This window comes from Oratosquilla oratoria, chromosome 3 (genome assembly GCF_046742065.1).
Source record: "Oratosquilla oratoria isolate Oo_2021 chromosome 3, ASM4674206v1, whole genome shotgun sequence".
Classification (NCBI taxonomy): Eukaryota; Metazoa; Arthropoda; class Malacostraca; order Stomatopoda; family Squillidae; genus Oratosquilla; species Oratosquilla oratoria.
Window position 1 is genome coordinate 41405725 of NC_134779.1, and position 27306 is coordinate 41433030.

The 27306-nt window shown below is 37.8% G+C and overlaps 1 protein-coding gene across 2 annotated transcripts in view; it reads right to left on the reverse strand.

Moving 5' to 3' along the window:
- Positions 1 to 314: 314 nt before the first annotated feature.
- The window catches only part of LOC143022089 (uncharacterized), a 65378-nt gene continuing 38386 nt past the window's right edge, over positions 315 to 27306 (reverse strand). Inside the window, exons 3-9 of one of the 2 annotated variants that reach the window (XM_076180082.1) lie at positions 24564 to 24721; positions 19656 to 19793; positions 19318 to 19505; positions 16749 to 16979; positions 13369 to 13479; positions 10560 to 10686; positions 315 to 7581 (exon numbers count right to left, since the gene is read on the reverse strand). In XM_076180082.1, coding sequence (XP_076036197.1) covers positions 7454 to 7581; positions 10560 to 10686; positions 13369 to 13479; positions 16749 to 16979; positions 19318 to 19505; positions 19656 to 19793; positions 24564 to 24721 — 1081 coding nt within the window. In that variant the 3' untranslated portion in view covers positions 315 to 7453. Of the gene's footprint in view, positions 7582 to 10559; positions 10687 to 13368; positions 13480 to 16748; positions 16980 to 19317; positions 19506 to 19655; positions 19794 to 23433; positions 23628 to 24563; positions 24722 to 27306 lie in introns of both variants that reach the window. The other variant, XM_076180073.1, reaches the window with a different exon arrangement.

Consider the following 27306-nt stretch of genomic DNA (forward strand, 5'->3'; position numbering starts at 1 on the left):
TTACCTTCCATTTCCCCAGTAATCCCTCCCCCTCTCCTCTTTCCTTACTTTCCCTCTACCTCACGAGCAATTCCCCCCCCCCTGCAAATACAAAAAGGCACTTCTCTTTGCGTTGGTATCCACAATCTGCACTTTTCTTCAGAGCGTTCGTCAAGCCGTCCGTTCGTTGAAAGTGTGTGTGTGTGTGTGTGTAAGTCCCAATATGACAAAGATAATGCAGTTATAAATCACATTAGCAGTGGCAAGGTTGTATTTCATTGTACAATGTTCCATGTCCCAGAGAATATTGTAAGGGAGGGGGAAATAAAACAATCTTACATGTCAAAGTTATATTTCGAACTTAACATTTAAGTTACATACCAAAAGTTATGTTTTTATCACCACCACAATCCTCATGACCAACTTCACACACCCAACCACAAAACCTTCACCATTTTTCCTCTTTGGCATAAAATTCAAAACGTCCTAAATTTAGTGACGTCACCTTCCTCAGCCCTGTGACAAACCCCAAGCCTTTTCAGTTCCATTTTTTGTTATCCTGTCCAAATCCATGTTACATGCCAGTCAGCATGCCAGTCTCTTTTTACAATGTACAATATATTCAGATTGTCCTTTCATGTGTGTGAATACAACTTTAACACAGAAAGGGATTGGACTCAGAATAAAACAGAAGGCAATTGAATGCAAAAAACTGCATATAGAATACACATTCAATACCTCACATTTCCATAATAGCCTTCTGTATACTTCGTGGGCTTTTTACATATACGGAGACTTAAATATCATAAATTCACAATAAAGTCCCAAACACTGCCTCCAATTACAATTTTTTTACAACTCCTAAACTTCATCATTTCCCCCTAAATTACCAAAATAAACTCAACAGACTGTAACAAATTGTTTTGAAATCTTAAATTATGACAAATCTTTAAAAAAAAAAAAAAAAAAAAAAAGCATACTGGATAACTATCCCTTTTCTAATTTAGGCTTATCTTCCAATATGCTTTTTTTTTCCTTCTTAAGCAACTTACACTTGGGGTTGTAACTAGTTCCCTTTCAATACTCGAGTATAAGATTACCTTGCATAACATTACAAAATTGACAAAGCCTTGGTGTAGGTTTCGTTCTATTTTTGCCAGCTTTGGCAGAGTGCTTCATTCAGATTCTGCAAAACTGACAGTTTTGGTGTTGATCTTATCCTACTTTTGTTGACCACTCAAGTGCTGCTACATATTTAAAAGACATATTCTGTTGGTCACAACTGCTATTCTAATAGTCATTACAAAATCTACATTCAGTTATCCACATTGTGCAAAGTGTTCAATAGACTTAACATACAAAATTGGTAAATAGCCAATACAATAATGTATCAATAGTTTTCAAACTAATAGTCTACCCTCTGAAGGTAACATAATCAAAATACCATAATGTTATGTATGCTGTGTTCTTTCCCCCCGGGTACGTTTTTGAGAAAGGGCAGGAAAAGAAAGCACACCCATGAAAATAACCAATACATACAGAGGTCCCCTTTTTAATCAACCAACTGGAGAGGAGATCAAGTTAAAACAATTCAATATTGACCACACTAGTGGGAAAAAAGATCACAAGGAAAGTGCAGATTTAAACAAGCCAAAAGATGACTAGGTAATGGCTGGGGAGGGGGAAAAAGTCAACAAGAGGCAGAGGAGAAGAAGGAAGAACAGGAAGAGGAGAGAGACAAAATAAGTAAAGCATGGAAAGGAGGAAGAAACGGGGGACGAGGAACATATACATTATAAGGAGGAGCAGAAAAGGAAGCAAATCTCAACATGATGCCCAAACTGTCCCCTAAAGTGGGCCTTTTCTTCCTTCATTGGTCCAACAGTGGTTAAATGATATGTTCACTTTAGGCATGAACAGTTGTACCAATTTCTCACTAGGTGTCATGATACAACATTGACCTCATAAAATGTCCTATGATAGAAAATGTGTTCCAAAACCAATCCACAGCCAGGTTTCATGTTCCATCCAAATGATTCAGACTTAATCTAGACAACAAAGATAAGAACTGTACTAAGTTTTTAAGTGCAAGATACCTGTGAATCCTATAAAGCACTTACCAGTGTCTCCCCAAAATATTAGTAGCCAATAAAGTAATTTTGAGTAAATGTTTGCAAGTTCCCACTAGCATTCACAAATACCTTACATTAAAAATTCAACCTGATGTAGCTTGATTTCTCAAAACATTTTAGTTTTCACAACAACAGCAGAATAACTAAGGGACTCTAGAATCAGATGTAAACCCCAAGTACTGTTAGCATTATATGAATCAACCTGCTAAATGCATAATTACTGGCCACTGTTTCTTAGTATACCAAACAGAAACAGTCACAATTAGACCATCCAGTTTTATTCACCATTACTTTACATTAGTTCATATACAAAACTCTAAACCATAATATGCAAGAATAGCTATGAATCATCCACAAGTCACTATATCAAGTTTCATATACTGCCAATGGTACATCTATGGGAAGCATAACTAACTTACAACCATGATATGAATGCTGGAGGCAAAGAATCTTGGGTTTCAGGAAGAAATGGAAGAGTTACAAAACTTTAGCTTAGAAAGACAGATTAAATTATTTATTTATTTTCTTCTCTTCCTTTTATATAATATACACATATATATATATATATATACATATATATATATACATATATATATATATATATATATATATATATATATATATATATATATAAACACACACACACACATACCAAAGGCCCTTTTCCCCTAAACATTGGGGGTGGATGATTCAAAGCACACACCCATATCATACACAAGTAAAATCCACTCAACCACATCTCCCATCTCAGCACTCCAGGAATGAAGGGTCACCCTCTCCTCTATCACACAGCTCAGGTCAGAGGCTGTGTAAAGAGGCACAGCTCTTCCACAGCAAGGCCCAACAACTCAAGTTGGTTTACCCCCACCACTTCATCAAATGGTGACCCCCCTTCTCATCTACTCAGAACAATTTGTAAAGAAGATGAGAAGAACATTCCTTCAGGCTGTATTTACCTAATTGTAGCATACAGGAAAGGAGCAACACTCATGGGGTCCTATCTCCAGTTATCAATCCTAGCTTAAAATTCATGTATGGTTCCATCTTGGGCTATATCACCAAATTATCCAATTATGCCTAGATCTAAATATATCTATTTCCATGAGTTCTGCATGGGAAAAACTAATTCTTCAAACACTTTCGACTTTTGTTTGTGTATGTATTTACCTAGTTGTATTATACGGGAAGGTGAGCTATGCTCATGGCGACACATTTTTATATCTCGCATGATCAAGTTTGTTCTTAAAATTCTTGTATTGTGTTTGCACACACTGTTTTTTCATCCAATTTGTTCCATATATCTATCACTCTGTGTGGGAATCTGTTCTTTTTCAGGTCTCTTCTGTAGTGTGAATGTGTGTGTGTGTACATATTATATACACTCAGCCCTTGATTTAACGGATCCCCACTAAGGGATTTGAGAGGCAACCCACAAAATCCAGTGACTAAATCTACGAGTCCCCCCACTACAATCACAGCATATCAAGAACTCATATTCACAATCCTTAATAAGTCTGATGGTAAATTACAGTAAATATATTGAATTTATCATATCTATCAGACAGATATTCCTGCCCCCTTTTGTCCGTTAAATTGGGGGATGGTTGTATTTATGTATGCTTTTTATTATTAATTTGTTTATCTTTTTTATTTATTTATTTATTTTCTAGTAGATCTCCCATAAACGGATGACCAACCTACCCACACTTGTAGTTCCATCACATGTTCTTCTGTCTCCTTCCTCCATCTTTCTCCTTTCTCTTTCTCTTCTTCATCTAGTCTCTACCATCTTTCAGTCATTCCTTCCCTTAACCTCACTCATTCCAAGAGAATAAAAACCAAAATCTACCACTCATTCATCCCAAACCCATGACTGCTTGCCTCTAAAAGTACCCACTGCCTGACTTTCAGCAGCATTCTTCAACGACATTTCAGGTCCCAAGAAAGCACTCAGGGACCATTAGTGGCCGGAGGTATGGCCTATGATTAATAAGAAGAAAGAGCCCAATCAATCCATTTCCCCATGTTTCTTCAGATCACACAATAACCAAGAATGCAGTGCCATAGACAACTTCCTAATTGCATACAAGTGTGAAATCCAATGTAACTGAATCAGCTGTTGGCAAAAATACTACAAAGTTATCCAGAACTTAGAAGTCTAATGGAAGGACCTGAATAAACGGAATCAGAATAAGCAAGCTACAGAAAAAAAAAATTCTCCTCTGCCTAAACCTGACCAGCACCTCCCTGCAACCTCCTACAGAAGTTAAGTAGTGCAGCTTAGGTGATAGGAATGCTTGTATATGGTGTGTTTGATGGGGACTGGAATGTCCATTCCAAATCATATCACCATCACAAGAACCAGGATTGAGCACTGGCCTTCAGAACGGTCTCTTTCACATTAATCCAATCATGCCATCAAAGCAGCATGGGTAATTACTGTTGTTGGCATAATGGATGTGAAACCTGATTTGACATTCAGCATATTACCTAATTTGAGCAAAAAACACAAGTATCACAAATGTGTAATATTATAGTAATCAATATAAAATTACATAAAAATATCTACACCAGTGTGTATCTTGTCAGTTAAGGAAAAAAAAAACTGACCCCAATTCATACCTTAGAGACACTGAATGACTACAGTACCTCCACTAAGCAGATTGGATTTTTTTTTATCCAAACCCTTAAAGTACCTTTAAGATAATGGTAATTGTATCAGCATGTACCACAGCTCATAACTCATATTATCCTCATGAAGTAAATATGTTATGTGAAATGTCCTGACTCAAATACTATCTATGAAATGTCAATGCCAGAAGAAATTAAATTCAAAACCCTAATATCCTCACACAATAGGACAATTTGTCAAGCTTAGTTTCTAAAATGCTTTGGAAAATTACGATGAAAAGTTTAAGATTCTGCCAGTCTCTACACAATATACAGAATGCAATTACACCTGCAAACATGTCCACCAATATTCCATTTCCTTTACTCAGTAAGCAGAGATGGATGAGCTGATAGAGGCTTACAAAAGCAAATTTGTTTACACAACTGGATGAACAAAATTCCTTCCGTATGATTAAATCATAATGATAGTAGCTGTTGCCTCGAGTTACACCAATTGGAAACCTGCAGCTCCACCTTGGTTCGTTCCTGCCAACCCCCATCCCCTCACTCCTCAAATTCTCTCTGGAAATTAACTTTGAATGTCTGTGTTGTATTAATGTGGAACTGTTTCTCTGTCACTGGATTACAGTAGTAAGAAAAGGGGAGCACCTGCCAGTTGTCAGCTCTCCTAGTGTGAAAAGGTGGAGGAAATACAGTTAAAGTTGATAAGAGACAAATCTTGGGTTATGTCTAGAGAATGAGGACTGCACCTCCAGATGGAGGTCAACTGGTTTTAAAAATGGGTAGCAGGGAGATGATTCTCTTTGCTGTCCACCTTCCTGAACCATCACTGGCAGGAACCTATCATTGGTCCCTCTTTGCACATGATGAAGTCTTTAACTTGATCCAGAGCAAATCCTAACCTGACAAGAGTAAATGGTGATTAAAAGATATCACAAATAACAATGAAAAAAAAAATGTGCTCGGTGAATGAATATGACATGGCACTTCATCATGACAACTTCTCTAACACAAAGTAAACAAAAAAATCCTGGGAGCCACACTTGTGAATCTTGACATCCAAGACCAATGAGAACTTCTTGATGATTCTACCCATCAGCATTTACAAACTCCTGCAAACCAATATTGAAATGGTACCTCCTAAAAATAAAGCAGGTATAAAGTATCTTGATGTGACTACAAGACTGCTGGAAGGCATTCCTGGCAACAGCTGAGGCACAACGTCAGGACCAGTGACACAAACCTGGTCAACCCTGTTGGGCCAACCTAGAGAGCAGGTCCAGAACAGGGGTTGAGGGTGGATGCACACAAGCCCTCAGTTTATGTCTTCATCTGATCTCAAAAGTTGGAACTGCAAGGCATCAAACTTGGTGATCACAAGGCTTTTGGTGTTTCAAATTAATACTGAAAATGTAGAGCTCTTTCCTAAAAATGTTTGGTAACTTCTGATGGTCTTTGGTTCATTAGAAAATATAAAAATGAAGCTTTCTGGAACCAGGAACTGACTACTGATATCATTCAGACACCTGGTTGTAAATAAGAAGGCACACTAATTTATTTTTGTCAAATATGTATAAAATATTGTAAATGCATTGTCTTAGAGTAGATTACAAGAGTATAAAAGGTATTCCAAGTAGTGACTACCAATGAGACTGGAAGGTATAAAGAATTCCATGCAAAGTCCTCCATTTTTTTTTTTTTTTTTTTTTTTTTTAATAATTTTTTTCCCCATTTAGTTTTTTCTTTCTTTTTTTAAGGAGGAACAAAATACAGAAAGATCAGTAAAAAAAATCTACTTGTTTCCTAAAACTTCACTTTATCAACGCATCATGGATATAATGAGTCAGTTTAGTATACAATCAGATATTTGGAACTCTATTCTATGTATCTTTCACAAAATATTACTAGGTAGGTCTTTATAGTCCAACCCCACTGTTCTCATTACATCCAAAATCACTTCCACCTAAAGCAGCTTTGATAGATTTTTTTCCGCTCCTATAGTTATGGGCAGTGAAACTCAGCCACCTTCCTACTTCCATAAAAAGAGAATGAAAAAAAAGAAAGAAGACAAAAAAAAAAAAAAAAGGAGGAAGAACAAGAAAAAAAAAAAAGGAAAGTTTTACGTTTACAAATCCACTATGCTACATGAATAAACTTTCATTTTCTATATGGAAATGCACTGGTAAAGGATGTAAAACCTCTTCAACTGCTGAAAGGTTATCCAGTCAGATGGATATCACACATATACTACACTGCCCCAACAGATTAGTCCTCTTTGGTCTTTTAAAAGATAAGCTGATTCACAGGTAAAAAAAAAAAAAAAAAAAAAAAAAAAATAATGATAATAATAAATTCATCTGAACATAGTTATATCATCACATGCCCTGCATCTGAAAGGCCCATTGATCCCAGTCTTGTTCCAACACATGGCCAACAATTTTGCAAGCCCCACACTCTACAGGCACACTGACATCATAACAGCCCATATTCCACCACTACCATCATCTCATTATCCCAAGAGGACTACTGACAGGCAAAAGTTGGGCCCACTGAGTATCCAGGCAAACCAAGGAGCAATTAAAACAGCCATGTCACTCATAAGTGTGCACCATTGCACCACAATCTGATGGTCTGTCAAAACTCAAACTTATCCAAAATCTAAACTTGGAAAGATCAGAAAACTCTTCACTCTTACTTCTCCTCTTCAGTATTCACTTCTCAGGCTCCTTCTCCTCCTTCTTCTCCTCCTGTGCTTCCTCTTTTTCTTTCTCTTTGTTGTCTTCAGTTTTCTCTTCCTTCTTTTCCTCAGCCTTCTCTTCTGGCTCATTTTCTTTTTTCTCTGAAAGAAAAGAGAATATATATATATATACACAGACAAATGTCTGCTTAGGTTCAATACTGCTAGCTATAATATCTTGCAAAGAATTTCTGAGAAGTACAGAACTATATAGGATGAGGGAATCATACGAGAGAAACAAAGAAAAGAGAAGATAAGATATAGGAGGCAAAGCAGAGAGCAGATGTGAAATGGGATAAAAGTATGACATGTTTTGGAAGGAAATTCAGAGAGGAAGAGGAGGCAAATCAAGTAGAGAAGAAAAGGTAAAAGGTGCAGATGGAGAGATGATAATGGAAGAGACAGCAGTAAGAGGAAGATGGGCATAGTATTTTAGGGAGTTGCTAAATGTGAAGGAGGACAGGGAGGGAAAGGTAGTTACAGTGGGAAGCACTAAGAAAATGACAGTGATGAATGTGGAAAATGGAGAAAAATAAGGAAAGATGAGGTAAAGTATCTAGGATGGATGGGTGTCATGCAGAGTGTCTAAATAAGGGAGATAACAGTAATGGTGGACTGGCTGGTGAGGTTGTTTAATGTTTGTCTAAAAGAGGGTAGAGTGCCGAAGGACTGGAGGAGTGCTTGTATAGTTCCAGTTTACAAAGAAAAAGGGGATAAATGTGAGTGTAATAGTTTCAGAGGGATCAGTTTGTTGAATATAGTTGGGAAGGCTTATGGGAGGGTTTTGATTGAGAGGATTAGGAGAGTAACAGAGGGGGTAATTGGTGAGGAACAGTGTGGGTTTAGGATATACGTGGGTTGTGTGGATCAGATAGATATGTGAGAATGCTTTAGGAAAAGGTAAGAATGTTTTACGGGCCTTTATGGATTTGGAAAAGGCGTATGACAGGGTAGACAGGAAGGCACTGTGGGAGGTACTGCAGATATGTGGGATAGGAGGAAAGCTGTTAAGAGCAGTCAAGACTTTTTACAAAAGTAGTAGAGCCTATGTTAGAATTAGAACAGGAGAGAGTAAGTGGTTTGAGGAAAAGGTGGGACTTCGCCAGGGATGTGTTATGTTGCCTTGGTTGTTCAATTTATATATGGATGGGATGGTGCAAGAGGTAAATGCAAGAGTAATGGGCCGGGGATTGGAAATGGTAAAAGAAAATGGAGAAAAACGGGTGATAAGCCAGTTGTTGTTTGTTGACAACACTGCGCTTGTGGCAGGATCAGAGGAAGTTAAGAAAGTTAGTGACAGAAATTGGGAAGGTGTGCGAAAGAAGGAAGTTGAAGATAAATGTGGGTGATGAGATGTACAAGGGGAGAATGTGGCAGCAAATTGGAAGTGAGTATTAAGGGAGAGGGACTGGAGGAAGTGGATAGCTTTAGATACTTGGGTGATAATGTGGTGGGAAAGGGAGGAGTGGAGGTGGAAGTAGAATGTAGATTGAGGGAAGCAAGTAAATCCCTTGGGGGATTAAAAACTGTAATGAAAAACAGAAATTTGGGAATGGATGCTAAGAGGAGATTGTATGAAGGAGTGATTGTGTTGACAGCACTGTATGGAGCAGAAACATGGAACATAAGAGGGGAAGAGAGGAGGAGTTTGAATGTGTTTGAGATGAAATACCTGAGAAGTATGGTAAGGGTTACTAGGTTGGATAGAGTGAGAAACAAGGTGAGGAGGAGAGCAGGGTTGAAAAGGGAGATGGGAGATAGAGTTGATGAAAGAGTACTGGGATGGTCTGGACACATGGAAAGAATGAGTGAAGAAAGATTAGTAAAAGAGGTGTGGAAGGCAGAGGTGGAAGGGGTGAATATGGGGAGGTGACCAAGGATGAGATGGATGGGGTAAAAAGGGCATTAGGAAAGGAGTGAATATCTGTTGAGGAAGGAAGGGAGAAGACAGAAGATAGGGATGAGTGGAGAGTGGTTGTGTATGGATGATGCTGTGATGCATGGAAGGGAGTGGGTGGGGGATGGGATGAGAGGGAGTAAATGTGAATGATACTTTGACACAGCCCGAAGGGATTTCTCCCTGTCTTCATTTTTTCTGCATGGGGGGACAGAGAAGGGCGGGTTGCCAATTAAAAGAAGCAGCCTTGCTGTGAATGTGCTGTGTCTTGCTACATTGCTTCTGACCCAAGACAGTGGGTGAGATGCAGGGATGACCCGTCATCCAGGAGCCCAGATAAGAGGGAAGGAGGGGGGGTAAATGGGCATGGAGTATGTGGGGATGGAATGGGTGGGAATGGATTTTATGCCTTTGTTCATTGGCTACCTCCCTTGTATGGGGGAAAAAGCTGTTTGTATATGTATGTACAAAACTACATACAATTTACCTACATATCAAAGGCTTGTTTCCCTTTATATGGGAGGTAGTCAACTACATACAATATACAACTAAAGAAACAGATTCTAATCCATATATACAAGATCTCATTCTCAAACACATATACACAAAGATCACTAAGTCCCTTACTGTTTCTGCACAGTACACTGGCTATTTATATATGTGTTTTTGTGGTTGGGTTTGATTTTTGCTCTAAGTTCTATGGTGATATTATGGAGCAATTTGAGGGGAGGTCATATATTGTTTCCCAAGTTTGGGGGTGGACTGAGGGTGAGCACAGTAAGCTGTCTAGGGATGACATACATGCCTAAGTCATTTCCCAATAATAGATGTAGCTTCTCTAGCTTGGGAGAGTTTCTAATTTATGTCATTGGTTTAAAGTAGTAGTAGGAGGGGAGCAGAGTCCAGTTGTGAAAAGGAGGAAGAAATAAAGTAGAAGATAGTATAGAGAAATCCTGAACTTGGCCCAGAGAATGTGTTAGCTCCTCCAGGCTGAAATTCCAGATGGAGTTGAGGGTGCTGACATTTCGAATGTTGTTGGCAGGAAAATTTTGTTCTCTGATATCCAACTTTCAGGAACACCACTTGCAGGTACCCATCACAGGTCCAGTAGCTGATGTTTGACAGTTTTATGTGACTTTTGAGATGTCACTATAGAAAGAAGAAGGCTGAGAAAACTATTTACCCTCTTTGTCTTCTGGTTCTAGCTCTTTCTTTTCACCTTCTTCTTCTTTCTTCTCTTCTTCACCTTCCTTCTCTGGTGTGTCTTCCACTTCTCCATTCACAGAGGGAATCTCTGCTCTGGATCCAACCTTAATGAGAGAGAAAAAAATCAATATCACTCTTACAAAGAGTATTGGGATGTTTTGGACACATGGAAAGAATGAGTGAAGAAAGACTATTAAAAGAGGTGTGGAAGGCAGAAGTGGATGGAGGGAACATGAGGGGGTGACTTAGAATGAGATGGATGGATGGGGTGAAAGGGGCATTGAGTAAGAGGGGGATGTCTGTTGAGGAAGGAAGGGAGAAGGCAGAAGACATGGGTGAGTGGAGAATGGCTGTGTATGAATGATAATGTGATGCATGGAAGGGAGGTGGGGAATAGAAGGGGTAGGGAGTGGTTATTCGTGAATGATATTCTAACACAGCCTGAAGGGATTTCTCCCTGTCTTCAATGTTTCTGCATGAGAGGATGGAGAAAGGGAGTTGCTGATTAAATGAAACAGACTTGCTGTGGATGTGCTGTGCCTTGCTGCATTCCTTCTGACCCAGGACAATGGGCAAGATGCAGGGATGACCCATCATCCAGGAGGAGCCAAAATGAGAGGGAGGGATGGGTGGTGAATGGGAGTGAAATGGGTGGAGATGAAATGGGTGGGAGTGGAATTATGCTTTTTGACTTTGGCTACTTCCCTTGTAAGGGGGAAAAATGCCCTTGGTATATGTCCTCTGAATTACTATAAAAGAGGACAACCACCCCAGTCAAGTTAAACAAGATGAGGACTAACTCATGAAGAAAGGAATGGGTACCCACTGGCTTAAAAAATATGGCTTGGCAGTTATCAGAATGAATTCATAATAGAACAATTGCCCAATGAGGATTAATCAAGTTCAGTGTTATTTCTTGGAAGACAGTGGGTTTTTCCTGAGCTTGATGAACTGCCTGACACAGCAAAAATAAATTTACTTTATGAGGCCAGCTGCGACACACTGAATAATCAAACTGGGTACTACATATATACATATACCAAAAGGTACTCTCCCCTTTATACTAAGGTGGGAAGTTATGTCAAAACATAAATCCACCCTTCACCCATCCCACACCAATCTATTGTCCCAGGGGTTTGACTGTCACCCAGTAAGCTCCTAAATGCCTGGCTTTGGTCTTAGTCTAGAGGACCTGGAGTCAAAGTGATCTTGCCTCCCTGTAAAATGACTCAAGGGGTAAAACCAAGACCAACAATTCCACAAATGGTATAGTATCACCAGTAAAGCAGAGGTGGGCACAATTCGAAAAAATTGAAGTCCAATTAGCAATTACCGATTCACCAGCTCATCAAGTCCGATTCAATTATCTGATTTGGGTGCCAAAAATCTAAAGCTGATCAATGATTATCTGATTATCCAATTCAATTAATTTTTCTAAAAGGTATTTGATATTTTTAAAAGCAATTCTATGTTTTTAAAAGAGATTTTAAATGTTTCTAAAGGAAATTAAATGCTATTGCAAAAAAACAAAGACAAGGTTGAACTGGATTAATCATAAATCGCTTTAAATTTTCGACAGTCCAATTGCAATTAACCGATTCATTTATCAGGGGTTAGTCCAATTTGATTATCCAATTCAAAATTGCGAATCCAATTAATCAGATAATCGGACCACCCACCTCTGCAGTAAAGACATGGTCAGTGACTGAAGTTTTGCCAATGAATGATTTACAATGATTCTGATCAACATCTCTGTGTCCATGCACATGTTGAAAAGTGTTGGGACTAAAATGCACCTTTGCCTTACTCTTGAATTAATAAGAAAGAAGCTTGACATGGCTCCTTTACACTTCAGAGCACTTTCTGTCTCAGAGCATAAGCCAGACATCAAGTCATTCCTATCAGGAATCCCATGGATCCACAGATCCTAGAACACCCCATAATACACTGAGCCAAATGTCTTTTTAAAATCAACATAGATTGCAAGCAACATAAACTCCTACACCCTATCAGGTCTCCCTTCCCTTAGATATGCACTGTACAATTTCACTAGTTCCTCTTCTATTATTATTATACCTTTGGTAAGATATTCCATATGACACCCATCCAATCCAGGTGGCATTCTATTTCTTTCATTGCTACTTGTACCTCCTCTTTTGAAGTATCCTCATTATTCTTCTCACCAGCATCATTTTACTAGTATCTCTCACTGCAAATCACAGCATCCCTATCCTCCTCTGTATTCAACAACTCGAAAAATTCTGCCCATGTTCCTTTCAAAATCTCTTCAACTCACAACTGGCTTTATACTCTTTTTACTTTCTCTTCTCTACCTGCCAACTTTGCACACTTTTCACTTTATTCCAAAATATCTTATTCCTTTCAAATTTTTCAAATACCCCTTTTCACATCTGGTCTTTTCTTGACTTCCTTCACCTTGCATTTTGCTTCCATCCTTTACTTTATACCTTTCAAATGCTTGCTCTTTTCTTCTTTATAACCACTCCTCATGTGCCTCTTTTCAGCCACTACTGCACTTAACTCTTCATTCTATCACTTACCGCCCTATTTCTGCTTCTACCCATTTGCATCATTCCACACCATTTTTGCACACTTCAATAGTTCCCCCTTTTATATCCACTCCTGAATCCCTTTTGCCTGGCCCTTATTACTACATTCCATACATCTTTCAGCTTTATTATTTGCTACACTACATACATTCATAGAGTACCATATAAAGATCTAAACATTACTCTGTAGCCTTAAGCACCATTCCACAACCTTACCTGTTTATATTTCTTGGCTTTACGCAAAATTCCAAGGTCCACCAATGAGTAGACCATATCATGGAGAGTACTCTCCACTGCTGTGGGTTCTACACCCAAAACCTCAACCATCTGCAAATATACCAATTACTGTTGTTACACTATATTTCATAACTCAATTTCACATTAGCCTAGTTCTTTCGGTCCAGCCACCTCCCATCTCCTGAAAGAAATTAAATAGCACAACACAAAAAAATATTACATGTAACACCTGAGTGAAAGGTTAAACAAAAGTTCTGTCTCTTCAGTTTCTTAGCTGAATAACACTGAAAAGCATTATCCATCATGTAACCATGTTGAAAGAGTTAATCTATAATTCATCCCTTTTTAACTGCTTATATAAAAGCAGTTATCATCATTATCATTATACACAAAGTAAGGCTAGTGCTCTGTCAATTACAGTCTCACAAAATTTCTTCATTCATTTCAGTTCCTGTTAATGTCCTCTTCTTTAGTCCTATAGTTTCCTTTCTCACTTTAAGTATAGCAATTATCATTATACTATATGTCATCTTTTTTCTTGTGCTGAATTGCATTACAAAGGGTTACAAAGGCAGAGCATGCCGACAGGAGACCTTTTGGTCCATAACTAGGTCGGATGCAGAAAAAATATATACAGTATATAATAATGATAAATAAATAAAAATTATAATAATACAAATAATAATAAATAAAATAAATAAATGCATAGGTATAGTTAAATAATAAACTAACAGGTAAATAGTAAATAATAATAAATTGACAGATAAATAATAATAAATGAAAATCAAGCAAATAATAATAAACAGACAAACAATAACAAACAAATAAAGAAATACTATAAAATAAATGGCAGTCATTACAGCATCTTGCTTAGGTGTTTACCTAAACAAATCTTAAAGCTTCAAACTGAACTACATTGGACTGCCTCTGCAGGAAGTTTATTCCATTCATTAACTACACAGATGGCAAAGTTGTTTCTACCCACTTCCAAATTAAATCTATTTCCGGACAGTTTGAGACCATTAACTTGTTGATGTTGTCAATTCCCTTTAGAATTTTAAAGGCCTGTATCAAGCCACCTCTGAGTCTACGTCTTTTTAAGGAAAACAGATTCATATATTTTAGTCGATTCTCACATGATTTCTTTTTTATATTTTGAATCAGTTTTGTGACTCACCATTGTACTTTTTCCAATCTGTCAATTTCTTTAATGAGATTCGGTGACCATACGGAAACAGCATATTCCAAATGTGCACGAACTAACGATTTATAAAGCTTGTTAGAGATGGACTTTTGAAGTAAAAAAATTGCACAATCAGTCCTAGACTTTTACTTGCTTTCCCAGAGGCTGAAATATACTGCTTAGATGATTTGAGATTGTTACTGATAATTATGCAGAGATCCTTTTCACTATCCACTTTTGTTAACGAATTTCCAAATAACTTGTAATTGTACTTACTGTTATTTTTATCTATACGCATAACCTTGCATTTACTTGTATTAAATTTTATTTGCCACTTTTCAGACCATTGCTGTAATTTATCTAAATCTTCTTAAATATATAATTGATTTAAGTGATCATTTGCCATTCTGCACAGTTTTGTATCATCAGCAAATTTGAAGACAATAGATTAGTTCATGGTCTATATCATTTATATATACTATGAATAGAAGTGGCCCAAGAACAGAACCCTGAGGAACTCCACTCATAACATTTTTCCATCTAAAAGTTTTGCCATTTAAAACAACTCTGTTTTTGATCATTCAACCAATTACTAGTCCAACTTAATAGGCTACCACTTACTCTGTGTGAAGCTAATTTAGTCTTTCATGGGGGGATGGTATCAAAAGTTTTTGCAAGTCTAGATATATTGTTTCTTTTGTCATAATTTGAGATGACTGTGTTGTAGAATTCAAGTTAGTCACACAAGAATGTTTCCATCTGAATCCATGCTGGCTATCATTTATCAAACGGTTACTTTCTAAATGATGTTCAATAGCATCTCTAATGATAGTTTCCATAATTTTTCCAACAATTGAAGTCAGTTATTTGGTTTCTTTTTGTCACCTTTTTTGAATATGGGAGTAATGTTAGCTAACTTTCATTCTCTTGGGACATCTCTGGATATGATGGATTTCTTGAAAATAATTTCTAATAGAACAACAATCTCGTTTTTCATTTCCTTTAAGATTCTTGGATGGTGAATGCCAACTGTCAGGCCCTGGTGTTTTATTAATTTCGAGTTTCTCTACACACCTTTTAATTTTTTCTTTTGTTATATTTACCATAGTAAGTTCACCCTAGATTTTTTCACAAGGAATACCAAGCTAAAATAGTTATTTAAAATATCACACATTCCTTCATTTGAATATTCAAGTTGACCATCATAAGATATAGGTCATGACACCTGGAAAAGAGATACCAAGGATCAAGAAAGTGGTATCCCAGTTGCGTGCACAATCAAGATATCCTCTCATTGATCGTTATGGCTCTACCGTTCCCACACAAGCCAGCATAGATCCTCGGAAGGATCCCACAGACTATGTGACAGCTTCCACATTCCCTCCTCTCCTGAAGGAGGACCTTGTAATTTCGAACAAGTTCCTCTGATCTCACCCTACCCACATCGTTACTTTCCGTATGAACAATCGTAACCACACTTAGATCCAGTCATATTTTCTGTCTAGATCTTCTTGTAAAAATTTTGATACATATTTATCTTTTATTCACCTCATAATTTTTCCATCACCTGCAAATGTGCTAGTACCTCATCATTCCATTAATCATGTTATTCATATTTGAGAACATGTGGCAGTACTGATCCTTGTGATTCAACTAGTTATTTACCTCAACTGTGACATTTTTCACAACTATTCTCATGTGTTGATATTTTAGGAAGAAAGATTGTAGTTGTATGTACCAAATAGTAGTATACAGAAAAGGAGCTACATATATGGGGTCCTGTCCCTTGTTCTCCCTGGTATCCAGCTGTTGCCAGTTACCTGGGAGCCATGGGTCTCCTGCAAGAGAAACCTAGGGCAACAGACTGAGAAACTTAATCCTTTTACTGTTTTACAACTTCAGTACTTATTCTCACTGACATTAGGTGATGTTAATTAGATGAGGAAAACCCCTTTGCTGTGAAGGAATCAAAAGCTATTTGGAGCCTATTTTAATTAACCCTTCCACTGCATGTTTCAAATCTATTCATTTATTCTAGTTGCTGTTAGACAACTTCACTCAGATGAAGGAAATCTTCTCTGCAGCAACCTTTTCTGCCAGCCAATACATGATGATACAGCAATGCAAAATATACCATACTACTAAACTACTTCGCATCTAAATATGAGATACCAACCCTTTTGTTCTCAAACTTGAACTGCTTTCCAATACGTGGTAGAATGAAGGACTTCATGCTTCGGTTGAATGCTGCTGCTATCCAGCACAGGACATATGGAAGCTGACCTGTTGGCACTGAATAACCTTGTGGCCTAAATTCCTTTGATATAGTAGTAGTCATTTCCCGCAACCAGAGTGTGTCTGTACAAATAATGTGGCGATGTCCGGCTGCAGCTGGGTTCTTCAATGCCTGGTTAATAAAAAATGGTCAAGATTAAGTCAAAATATCCTATCTGTGCCATACTACTACTATTACAACATGAAGCAAATTTGTTACACTGTACAAAGCAAAGGAAAAAAGAATCATACATGATAAAATACCATGCTGTTGGTATCTGTCTCTCCACAAATCACAGATATATTTCCAAAAGAAATAAAGGTTTAATTTCCTACTATTTTCAGCTATAGCCTATACAGTATTTTTGACAGTCCATGAAATAAGGGATTAAATAGTGCAGATAATATTTGGTGAAATAATAAAAAGGAGCCTTGAATTTATGATATACAAAAACATAAACTATTTTACAATACATACTGAAATGTTTATAAATGTGTAACTGTAAACACAGAGCCAGCCTTATTAACTACAGGGTCCCCATATTCATTAAAAGTCCGAGACTCTGGGCATCAGATATTATTAAAACATCTCTATATTACTCATATATAACATGAAAAAGGTCACAATAGTTTTATAGAACCCCATGTAACCTTGTTTACCATATCTGAAAAACAATGGGTAGGAACATGAATATTCAGCTAGAATTAGTGGCGTAGCAACTGTTTTTGTTGCCCAGGTCGGGTGTAAAATTGACCCCCTCCCCCCATGGGGGGGGATAAAATTATTCTTTGATATAAAGCAGGAATACTTAACTTAAAATATTTATCTTCATTGGATATAAAACTGGGGCGTGTCTAAAGCAAAAGTCCCTAGCCTAGGATTTTTTCCTAACCTAGGAATTTTGTTTAAAACCTAGAAATATAAAATTCGCCTAGCCATCGATCCTACAATGGCTGCCGCCATAGACCAACACAAATATTAATTTGCTAGATATTTTTAGTTTATTTAGTGCCATTTTATATCAATAAATAAAATAAAGTTATATCTTACTGGTTTCAGGTTTTACCGGCACTCATATTTACGTAAATTCACATCATCGTTATGTCATATTTTACGAGTAATTTATTTTAAAATAGCTGACAAAATCGCTGGAAGCTAGAATAGCGTCTAAAGCGGATGTAGGTTAGGATTCATACATACATATACTAAGGCTTTTTCCCCCTTACAAGGGAGGTAGCCAAAAAGGAAAAAGCATAAAATCATTCCCGCCCATTCCATTCCTAAATACTCTCCACTCGCCTCCACCCTCCCTCCCATCTTAGCACCTCCTGGATGACAGGTCATCCCTGCACCTTGTCCACTGCCCTGGGTCAGAAGCAGTGTTGCAAGTCACAGCACATCCACAGCAAGGCCGCTTCATTAAATCGGCGACCCCCCCTTTCTGTCCCACCATGCATAAAAGGAGAAGACGGGGAGAAATCCCTTCGAGCTGCGTCAAATTTTGCTCACACTCACCCCCCATCCCTGCTCCATACAGAGCTGTTGGCACAATCACTCCTTCATACAGTCTCCTCTTAGCCTCCATTCATTGGCTAAGAAAATTTGCTTTAGACACAGTCCTGATGCTACAGTTGAAAAATCTGTTTAAAAACAGTACCATATTACAACCTTAAAAACTCATTTTTATATAAAATTGAAGATTTCTGTTAGACTTTTTTTTTTCCCATCAACATTCCGCCCCCTGGCACGTGCCGCCCGGGGCTGACCACCCCTCACGCCCTCCCCCTTTGCTACGCCATTGGCTATAATTACTATTATAGAAAAACTGTTGCCCAAATCAAGAGAAAACACAGTGTATACGTTAAATGAGGCACAAGCTCATAAAGATAAATAACCTACATAGTACATCTGGCTCTGATTATCTCAAATCTATTTCACAGCTGCTTCTATTAATAATTGTTTTAGTACATATATTACTACATATACTGTGTCTTGCTGCATTGCCTTTGACCCAGGGCAGTTGGGAGATGCAGGGAGGATCCGTTATCCATGAGGAACTGAGATGGGTGGGGTGGAGGGGATGGTGGAAGGGGGTGAAATGGGTGGGAATAGGTACGTGCCTCTGACTTGGCTCCCTCCCTTGTAAGGGGGAAAAAGCTTTTGGTATATAGCTAGATAGACTACATTTAGAATATAAATAAGTAAACAGAATGAGATTTGGAAGATCCAGGCCCTAGGTCTCTGGAACATAACTTCCCTGACTAGAGTAATTACCCCATGTGGGTCCCCTTGGGCATAGAACTTGATTGGGAGTAATCAGTTCAATTGGCGTAAGGCTGGCCCTGAGTAAATAAGTACGACTGTACTTAATTAAGTAGTTTACATGGCATTTTTCCAGATTTCAAATAAAATAACTCCTATTCTACCAATGATTTACCTGCCAAATTTTGCATCACTTTAGACAACTAACCTGGACATGTGCTTTGGCCACATCACGCACATCACATATGGCAAAACTGATACGTGGGACGGCTGGATAAGCACGGTTCATGACCTGTGTCATAAAGTTCATAGAAGTGGCCCCTTTATGGCTTTCTAACAGAGCTGGACCCAACACAAAGGCGGGGTTAATCACACACAGTTCAATTTTTTCCTCCTCTGGAATTCAAATCAGTGTCAAAATATTGTAATAAAGGTTACTTATATAAATATCTTTTCTCCAGCTTTTTAACAGAAGAAATCATAGAAGGGTGGAGTGACATCAAAACCAGGGGGTCATGTGATGAGAGTTTGTAATTTCCAACTTACCGGGCAATTCCTTCACAAAATCCCAAGCAGCTTTTTCTGCCAACACCTTCGACTTTGAGTAGGGGTCAATAGTTGCACTCTCTGGGTCACTCCAGTCCTCTTCTGTGTAAACTTTGTCTGCCTCTGGTGTGGTTTCCGCTGTTAGACACAAAATAAAACTGCTGATCCTGGTAACCATGTGCACTAAGCAAAGAATCAGTCAGTAATCCAGTATATTTGACAAGGTGCGGTAGTTATATCTATTTGTTGTCATAAGTAAAAACATGCATGTGTGCAGAATGTAGCCTACAGATATTATATAAATATGTTGCATGCACTTCTTCTTTGAATGTGTAATTTTCAGTGAATGAAGGCATGCATAATCGTTAACACTTTACACGAAATACTATTCTATTCAACAACTCCATAAAGGTTTACATTGGAATCTTCCTGCAAGACAACCTCACAAAACTAAGTAACTTTCCATACAAAGACAGGGCTAAAATAATTCTGACCCTTATAAATCTGGGTGGGGATTTATATTCCTTTTTCATTAGGGTTCAAGGGACACCATCGGACCTGTGGCGTCATTTCGTAGTTAAACTCTTCCTCTCAGTCAGAGGTAGGACGCTTCTTACGGACATTACGAAATAAATCTAAATGTGCGCTTTTCCTACGAACTTCCTCTATTACTGATCTCTGATTTCCAAGGATGGACAAGATATATTACTGAACAAAGCCGCAAAAATGAAGATTTACCTCAACAAAAGTTATGTCATTTTTCTGGGATAATTTTCATCGTTTCATGAATTACAATTACATCGGCTTCCTTATAACAGCGGGGTTAAAAAATTTAACCATACTAAACGTAAGCAATATTGCGTAGAAGGCCAGGAATCAACAGTTGTTAGTCGTTACTTATATACACAAACGTTTATATGCCTGGAATTTGAACCTCGTGTTTTTTACAGATTCACTCGACACTTTCGTGTCTGCCGACCCATTTTCGTATTTAATGGTCCGTTGGTCGATAAATGGTAGGGCCCCACCTTCAAGCGTCTTTCATGCACTCCTTCCAACGGTGCTCGACAATGGCACCCTGGATCCGCTACGCCGCGTGAGTCATAACCTATCCCCACCACCCACTCCACCTTCATCCCACCCCACCTGTGAACGCGCTGAATTCGTTCCCGGGCTCAACATTGCAACCAGTTTTTCCTGTTTAGCCTTAAATGTTTGTTAACTTATCCCGCCGATATGACAATTTGATCAAAGTATGCGTCAATAATACAAAAAAAACTGCTTTATAACAGGTAAACAGGGTAACCTTCCAAAATGGTCAATAATTGTACAAATCGAAAAAATAATTAAATTAAACCACACCAACTGTCACATTTTCAATATGACCTATCCGGCGTGGTCAAACACATATGGTACATCCGCATTTGTCAATGTATGTTAGCCTATGCATGACAGACAATTGTCTACTACAGCCTGTAAACACCATATAATATGCTCAATCCTGCTTGAAAACGCGATTTTTTTGATTGTGTAGTGTATGCTAAATTGCTCTTGATATCTCATAAAATTTGTAATACTTATCCAGCATGTGTAATTCATGAGGAAATATTATGAATACGAATCTTCTTGCAAAATAATCACTGCAGATATTATGGTCCGCAAGAACAACCCCATGTAAAGAAAAAATGTATAAAATGAAGAAGTACGCAATGCTATCCCCCGTTATGACGTCATCCGCAAGTCACATCAACAACGAAAAAATAGTACCGTTTTGCCTGTTTTAAGGTTTATTATCTAGCTTCACATAAATTTCCATGATAATCAATAAACTAATCGGAATAAACATAGTGGAAAGAGCAAAGCACAAGGCTGCCTATCGGCAAGCCGGATCGTCGGGGGAAAATAAAGAAAAAAAGGAGAGTATATGAGGAACTTGAGATCGCACATTCTCGCAGGAAACAAGAAAACTCAATAATAATAAGCGACAAATTGCAAGGGAAATTAGCCAAACAAAATTTTAAGTACATGATGAATATTACATTAATGACAATAAAATATCAGATACAGGACTTTTATTATATTCCATTTACCACCATGACAGCCCACACCAAACGTTCGCGCCCTTGTGACGTCATGACGTGTTAATACTTTTTGTACGTTGCTGCGTTCAGTGCGTTGTGGTAGGAACTGTTCTTGTTACTTTGTACATAAGATATTTATAAATTGTATATTGTAGTATGATTATGGGTTTACAGTTGCGTTATAAACAAGAATGGAGCTAAACGTGTTTTCTCTTCACTTATGATTTTATCACAAGTTAAACGAAAATCTAAGCTATCACAGGAGTTGCATATATGTATATATATATATATATATATACATACATATATATATATACATACATATATATATACATACATATATATATATATATATATATATATATATATATATATATATATATATATACATTTTCTAAGTTTTCCCCAATTGGGTTTTATTTATTTTTAACACAAGTTAAAAAACATCAAAAGGCGCAAGAATACATTATATACTACGAAATTTATTTGATATGAAAAATGTGAAAGGGAGAAGTTGGGGAGCCTGGACTGGGAACAAATAAAACAAGGAAGAGAATGGAGATTAGGAGTAACTAGAGGAGAAAGACGGAGAGGGAGAGAAAAACCGTAAAATGTGGAGGCGGAGGACAAATTCGAGGAGGATGAGGAGCAGAAGCAGGAGGAAGAAGAAAGAATGATGGCAGTACAAAATATAATTTGGTGAGGAAGAGTGGATGAAACAAAGGAGAACGAGGACGAGAAGTTGGAGGAGGACGTCAAGATTAAAATGAGGAGAAGAAGGAGGCGTAATAATTTGATCTTAAACCTTAATGTACTATATGTGAAAAGTTGCAGATTATCAGGTGGAGGGAGAGGGAGGGGTGGAAGTAGGTGAATATAAGTGAAGATGGGGTGGGAATAGGGGAGGAGGAGAGGGAGGTAAGAGTGGAGGAGGGGGAGGTGAGAGGGAGTAAGGTTAGCTTTAATTTGTTTATTTATATTTAACGGCAATTTATCAAAGAAGAAACTTTTTATTGATAGTCAGGATGCAGGATAGTCAGGATGCAGCTTGTTGGAATTTTAAAACTACAAACTTTGTAACATTATTGACTTTCGCCATGTTGATCATTTAAATACAAAAAGATAAAATATAATTAGGGATAAAAAGAAAACGACAGAAGGCCATGTACCATTTACATTGCCAAAAAAAATGAAAGTCCTAGCCAATGGGTCCCTTCCCAGACTTTATTTTCATCATATTTTTTTCGTGATATCTTGACAATGTGACTGTTAGGTTAGGTTACAGAGCCTATGTCGAGTAACGGACCCTTTGAGAAAGCATTCTATCCTTGCGTTCATCAAAAGCGATTGGATATTCCCTTGCCAAGAAACAAAAGCAGAGATAGATACACAAAAATAAAGAAGTCAATAATATGAAAAAAAAATTAAAATAGAAAAAATAAAAAGGAAACTGAAGTAAAAATAAGAATAGAATAACATGAAATAAGTAGAAATAAAAAAATAAAAAATTTGAACGAAACATCCCAAGTCAAGAAGTAAAAATAAGAATAAATATAAAAAATAAACAAGTCAGTAATATGAAAAAAAAAATAGAAAACAAAAAATAAATACAGAAAACAGATGTAAAAATTGGGAATAGAATAACCTAAAACAAAGTAAGAACAAAAATCGACTTTCAACGAAAAACCCAAAGTTACCAACGACAGCAGCGGAAGACGACATGACAATGATTTTCTTCACCGACGACTCTTGCAATTTTTTCAGTACTCGAACCATTTCTTCTTTGGCATCCGCTGGCTCCTGCTCATCTACTTCTACTTCTACTTCTATTTCCGGCCCGTTCAGGAAGGGGTCGTCAACATGCATGACGACTGTGCATCCTTGGATCGAGCTATGTACGGTAGACGTCATGCAAAACAGTCAAAGCATATCATGCTAGGGAGGTGAACAAACATCACCAACAGGATACGCGTTGGTGGGGGAAAACCAAAGTATAAGAAACACATATACATACACACAAACAAGGGGCAAAAAAAAAAAGTAAATAATTATACCGATGGAAAAGAAAAAATACGAAGATACAGCATAATTGTGGCCACATCTTATTCGATTAATTTTCCCTAAAAAAAAACAATTTTCTTTCAGACAAAGAGAAAAATCAACATTAATTTCCCCGACCATGCAAACGGTCTTCATGTCTCTGTGGCCTGTAATCCAATCGATTATTCAAGTTACGTTAGTCTAGAACAGGGTCAAGTAATATTGGTTCAACTACCCAAGTTATACTGTACATCTGTACTCAAAACACAAGTGCTGTTTTGTGCATGGGAAACCAAATGAATAAAAAATCTTAAATGAAATTATGATAATAATAATAATAATAATACTGGTAATAATAATAGTAATGATAATAAGTAACGGGCAAAATGAAAAGATTGTCGAGATCTGACACATAAATCGTTTCATCCATCTATCATTAGCTAAATATGGCTTCGATGAATTGCAAATATCATTTGAAATAAATAAATTAATGAATAAATGAATACAATACATATATAGAAAATAAATGGCACAGCCCAGTCCAATACAACTTTCAGAAAGACCATTTTCAATGTCGTAGGCAGGGGGCAACGAATGTTATAAAAATAACAAATCAATAAATTGATCAACAAATTGATTCATACATGGACCTGAGACTTGTCCAACTGAATGATAAAATTGAAACGATTTTATGGTCAGTCCTCGGAAAAAAAATCTAGAAAATGGAAAGAAAGGGTGGCTCTAGAACTGCATCTGCAACAACAGAACTGCTGAAGTGTAGCTGTACCGAAGATGGCATTAAAACAGCTGGTCATGACGATTTTGCCCACAGTCTTGGCGGCTGCAATCGTAGTCAGCAGCTTCTTGGTGGCGTCAGGGAGGCTGGGAGCTTCGGTGCCCTTGAGCGTGGCACAGTGCACAACCTGCGTGCAATCTGCAACAACTCTGAGGAAAATGGGTTAGGTTAAGTTAGGTTAGGTTAGGTTAGGTTGTTATGGTGGTGGTGGTCGCCACGGGGTTTCTGTCCAGATCAAAGACACTAGTTACACTACACGTTATTCATGCAGCTGACCTTTTAGGGACGGACTTGAGTAGCACCCTTACGGACCAGAGTCACGCAGCATATCCTTTTACGGCCAGAGACTCATCTCTACTCTCCCTCCTTTCTCCTTTACCACCTCAAAGACCCCCCCCCTCACACACACACCTCTTTGGTTATTGATAAAATGGCGGAAAGTGTCGTTCGTTTTATTTTTCAACCATACCGGAATTTTCTCCTGAACCGTATGACAAACCCAGAGGTTCCCCTCCCCTGGCCCACTTGGTGGAATTTTAATCATATTCCATGTGTCGCCAAGAGATTTTAAAATCACCTCAGTGGCATCTGTGAAGGGGATAATCGAAGTTATCAAACTGGGCTATTTTTCCTCCCAATTCCTGCCTTCCATTTGAATAATTAGAATATGACTTCGCGTACAAAAACCTAGACTTCTCTAAGAAAATTTCAACAATATGTCTAACATTCGTATAGGTTTATAATATCTTAGTTCACCATTCAGTTTTGCTATATGTATGACGGAAAGAAATTTTGATACTTCGAAATTTGAAAAATAAGACAATGACCGAAGTCATTTTCACCCATCCGAACTCTCAACTGCCAGCACTGGTGCGTCTTTATACCTTAAACGTTTACAATTCTTTGCCAAATCATTTGGTCATTTTACTCATCACGTCATAGATAATTAGCAATACTATAATTACTTACGTTCATATTTATAAATTTATTCGCTTATGACCTAATAAATGACGTTTACTTGAAAATCCGCCAAGGGCGCAAATAGTTTTAATGAAAATTAGCAAACGTTTGAGGGTTTGTTGTCATGATGATGCATCATCTGTTATACTCAGGTGGTGGTACATTAGGCATTTCTCGCTAGCATGCTACTTGGTTTTGCTATTTCGTTCGAGAAGAAACTTTTTTTTTTTTTTCCATGTCAAATTCCTTTTCCATCATATAGTGAGAAGTTGAATGACGTACTATGAGAAGTTAAACCTAGAATAAGAATGTTAGACACATTGTTGAGACGTACTTACGATGTCCGGAATATTGTCACCGAAGTCGTTTCTACTCAACATAGCAAAAGGAAGCAGTATGCTATCCTAGTGTGCCGCCGCCTTTAGTCTTCAGTCTTCTGTAACGTCAAGCCCCTCAGACAGTAAGCTCGCGAGTCTCGCACACACACTCAAAGGTCAGCCTTGGTCACTGGAGTAATGACCTCGACGCGGTGTGACCTTTTTCGCTCGGAAAAAAGTCATCCAACAAAGGCCAACATTCGGTTCCACCTGAGTGGGTCACGTGACCTTTAAGTATCTTTGTCAACCATCTTGTATGTGTGTATGTGTATTTATCACATTACAGTATACAGGAAAGGAACAACGCAAGCAGAATTCTATCCCTTCCAATTATCATACCTAGCTTCAAATGTGTGTGTTGACCTAATTGTAACGTACAGTAAAGCAGTTACACCCGTGGAGTCCTGTCTTTTTCTGGGACAACCATACCTAGTGTGTATGTGTGTGAACTACATGTACGTGATTGGCGCGTGTACATCATCTGCGCAGTGACAATGTGCATTGCAATCCCTCACCCACGGAAGTTGTTAGAGTTGAATATATATTCTTCTCTTTACCAAGCATCAATTTTTGACCATCTACTCTTGTCTCTTGAATTTCGTCTTTTATTTTACTTTATAAAACCGGTTATCAAGTTTGGGTTTTAGCTTTTTTCGAGTTCATATTTTAGCACATTTCCTCATATATTTCTCTCTTTTCATTTCTTCGTATCACTTGTAAGCCTGGTTAAGCTGTCCCTGTCATCTACCAAATCCTTAAAGGGAATTCTACTCCCCCCCCCCAATTCCTTTTCCTCTTCACATTTCTTCTACCCATATATCAAAAGGCCTTTTCCGCTTTATGGGAAGTAACCAGCCAAAGGATGCACTCACATCGGCCCACTTGCCCATTCACACAATACCCTTTTATTTTCCTTTTATCTTTGTTGATAAGTAATTTTCTTGTTCACAGTCTCATTAATGTGGCGTAGTGCTATAAGGTGGCCTAGCATTCGACACGAGCAGGGCACCGTAGGGTTGCATTGCTGTGTTATAGGGTGCCCCAATCTCCAGACGCTTTCCAGTACAAATCGTTGTCACGGCCACAAGGCCTTCATTCATACATGTGTACTAAGGCATGGCATCGTCTCCCTTCTGCGCAAGGAGAACGACGTTGCCCCTACGTCAGTCTATACCAGTGTCCCACACAGAGAGCATCCAACGCTCTCACTCCTATACACTTAAGTTACAATAAAGATTCAAACATCGTCCCCCCGCGTTTCAGTTGTACACATATGACAAACAATTAAAAATTGTAATAATAGTAGTAGTAGTATTAACAGCAACAATAATAATAATAATGATAATAATATTGATGAAAAAAAGTTAGGTCATTAGAAATTCCTACATACATTTTTC